Raw genomic sequence first — 2,858 nt, 5'->3', positions numbered from 1 at the left:
CCTGTGAGAACTATTATGTACATATGTGTGTTTGTCGATGTCTATGACTTGAAATATGTGTTCATTATTATGTATTAATGAGGTGCATTTATTATTGATTTACATTAAATATATGTATCATTGTATGCATGTATTGAGAGAGAGAGATCGAGGAGTGAGAGGGAGTACAGAGAGGATAGAGAGAGGGAGGAGGGGAGGGAGGAGAGGCAAAACACTGTCGGTTCAATCCTTCAACTGGCAGTGATTTCAGGTTTTTCACTGCCGGCTAAAGGATTTAGCCGGCAGTGATGCTTTGGGTATCACTGCCGGCTCAAGGATTTAGCCGGCAATGATAAGGCCCTTCACTGCCGATCCACCTAGCTGGCTGTGATAGTTCATGACTATCACTGCCCGTTGCCCACTGTCGGTTCCAAAACCGACAGTGAAGGTGGTTTTGGAGCCGGTAGTGAAGGGGGTTTCTGCAGTAGTGTCAGCACGATGGTCTGGATCGAGGTACATGAATTTCGTGTGAGATATTGTATCAAAGTGAGAGAAACTTTTCTTCGGTTTGCATCTACTAGCTGTGATACGCTCTAGAGACAATTATTGAGATGATTATATCATACCGCTTCATTGTTATTATTCAACAAAGGGTTTACTCTAAAATCAATCGACGAGTCTACAAGGTGAACATTGGTGGGACCGTTTAATGATGGCCAATATAATGATAAGCAACCTATGAAAATTTAAAATAACATTATAGTAAAAAACAATAAGCTTCACTAGCAAGTCAGTACTTGCTGATGGGTGTGAATAAAAGTTATTCAAGATACAAAATAACCATTTATTGAATAATACATATTCAATAAAGTGATACAATAGTCCCATCTCGATAATTGCCTCTCGAGCTTATCACGGCTACTAGATGCAAACCCAAGAAAAAGTTTCACTCACTTTGATACAGTATCTCACAAGAAATTCGTATACCTCGATCAATACCATCGTGCTGAATACCTCAGCTAAACACCGGTGTTTCTGCTTCCGCACGAATTGAAGGCTAGAGCTTCGCATAAAGCAGTCGTTCGAACTCCTTGATACATGCAGCCTCCATGCACATGAGAACGCGGACGGCGTCGTTGTTGCCGTCGTTCATGAGGTACACATACCCGCCGAGGATGGATTCCGCCCGCGACATCACGCACGGCTTCCCCCATCCAAAATCCACGTCGTACACTGGCATGCCAAGCCAGCTCACCATCCGCAGCTCCGTCTCCGGCAGGATGCCCTTCGGCGTCCGGCTGTCCATCTCGGCCAGCTCGTAGTAGTCTATCGCGGACCTCACCAGCTCGTCGTCCATCCGGCCGATGGCGCCCCTGATGCGACCTGCAACGGATTCCAGCGCCTCCGAGGCGATGTCACGTGCCGCGCCAGCGGCGAACAGGGCGACGAGCGCATTGCCGAAGAAGCGGTCCGGGAGGGGCGGCCTCACGCTGCGGCGGATGTTGGCCCAGAAGCTGATGCATGTCTCGGCGTCCGGCGGAAGCTGCCGTGCCACACACGTGCACTGCCATACGAGGGCGCTCACGGCGCAGAATGTGCTTGCGCCGCCGCACAGGCCGCGCTTTAGGAAGGCAACCTGGTCCTTGGAGATGGTGAAGACTCTGCTGGCCGTGGGTCGGGCCGGCGACTCGGACAAGATGACCTTAGGATAGAACACCGAGAGGGTGTCAGGGTGGACGACAGGTGGGGACCGTGGGCGGAGGAGGATGCGGTCGTGGCAGGGGAGCTCCACGGCAGCGCCGTTGCCGTCCCTAGAGAAGGCCGACCACGTCTGGAAGAAGTGAAACGCGCTCATGGCGTCGATGACGGCGTGGTGGAGGGCTGTTCCTAACGCCACCCCTCCACACTTCAAGAAAGTCACCTGCAAGCATGCAGCAAGAAAGTCGATATACCATTACCTGATAACACATGAGCGATTTAAGGAGAAAATTGATACCAAATGCATGCATGCATGCCAGATACCAAATGTTCAAATCCTGATCGAGAAAGCATGAAGCAGCCAGTGATCGATGGAGGAACTGTGAACCAGACCTGTACGGCCATGACGATGGACGACGGCGCAACGTGAGGAACGAATAGCCTCCTTAGCTCCGGCGAGGGGTTGAAGTCGTTGAAATCATCGACGGTGCGATCAGAGCGAGCGACAACAAAGAGCGCGCCCTCACCGTTGCAGCTGATCTCTATCCTGCCGTCGTAGTCCACGTCAAGGCGGCCGGCGAGTGGATAGAAGGCAACCAAGGCCATGGCCATAGCCTCCTTGAGCTTGGCCACGTCGAAGAAGTAGGCGGCAGCGTCGTCATTGCAGCGGTAGAAGTAGACCGTTGGGGTATGCCCTCTGTTGGCTAGGTCGAGGTCCAGGGGAGAGAGCCAGAGTCCCTTCCTCGGCGTCGCCTCGCTCGGCGCTACGAAGCTTGACTCTACCACTTGTGGCTCCGACGAAGACATTGATCGATCTTCGTCTCACGCACCGATCCACCGATCCGTCACGGTGGTCTCTGGGCATACTATAAATAGGGATCCCCATTTGAAGAAGTAATTTACAGCAGATATTGATCCGAGGAATTAAAACAGAGTAATACATGTTAATAGTAAAATTTGACAGATCATGTATTACGTGTAAACGGGACGTATTATTTTTAAAAACCTATTTAAATACGATTTGAAGCCGATTTAAATAAAAATAGATGTAGATCAGTCATCTATATAAATTCATAGGGCCGATTCATGGGCGCATAAACCAATACAACATAATTTACTTTTCTATTTTCTTTTGTATGGTTAGAATAGCAGTCTTTTTTCCCCTTCCTCTCCACCGTCCA

At 49.9% G+C, this 2,858-nt stretch overlaps 1 protein-coding gene across 1 annotated transcript; it reads right to left on the bottom strand.

The window, feature by feature from the left end:
- Nucleotides 1–736: 736 nt before the first annotated feature.
- LOC133887515 (putrescine hydroxycinnamoyltransferase 1-like) lies at nucleotides 737–2,544 on the bottom strand. Its single transcript, XM_062327494.1, has 2 exons — nucleotides 2,071–2,544; nucleotides 737–1,900 (listed from the first exon to the last, which is right to left on the bottom strand). The coding sequence occupies exons 1-2, from the start codon at nucleotides 2,482–2,484 to the stop codon at nucleotides 1,037–1,039; spliced, it is 1,278 nt and encodes a 425-aa protein (XP_062183478.1). The 5' UTR covers nucleotides 2,485–2,544; the 3' UTR covers nucleotides 737–1,036.
- Nucleotides 2,545–2,858: the final 314 nt, after the last annotated feature.

Source organism: Phragmites australis, chromosome 12 (genome assembly GCF_958298935.1).
Source record: "Phragmites australis chromosome 12, lpPhrAust1.1, whole genome shotgun sequence".
Lineage (NCBI taxonomy): Eukaryota > Viridiplantae > Streptophyta > Magnoliopsida > Poales > Poaceae > Phragmites > Phragmites australis.
Note: the sequence above shows the minus strand (reverse complement) of the source record. Positions and strands in the feature narration are given on the sequence as shown.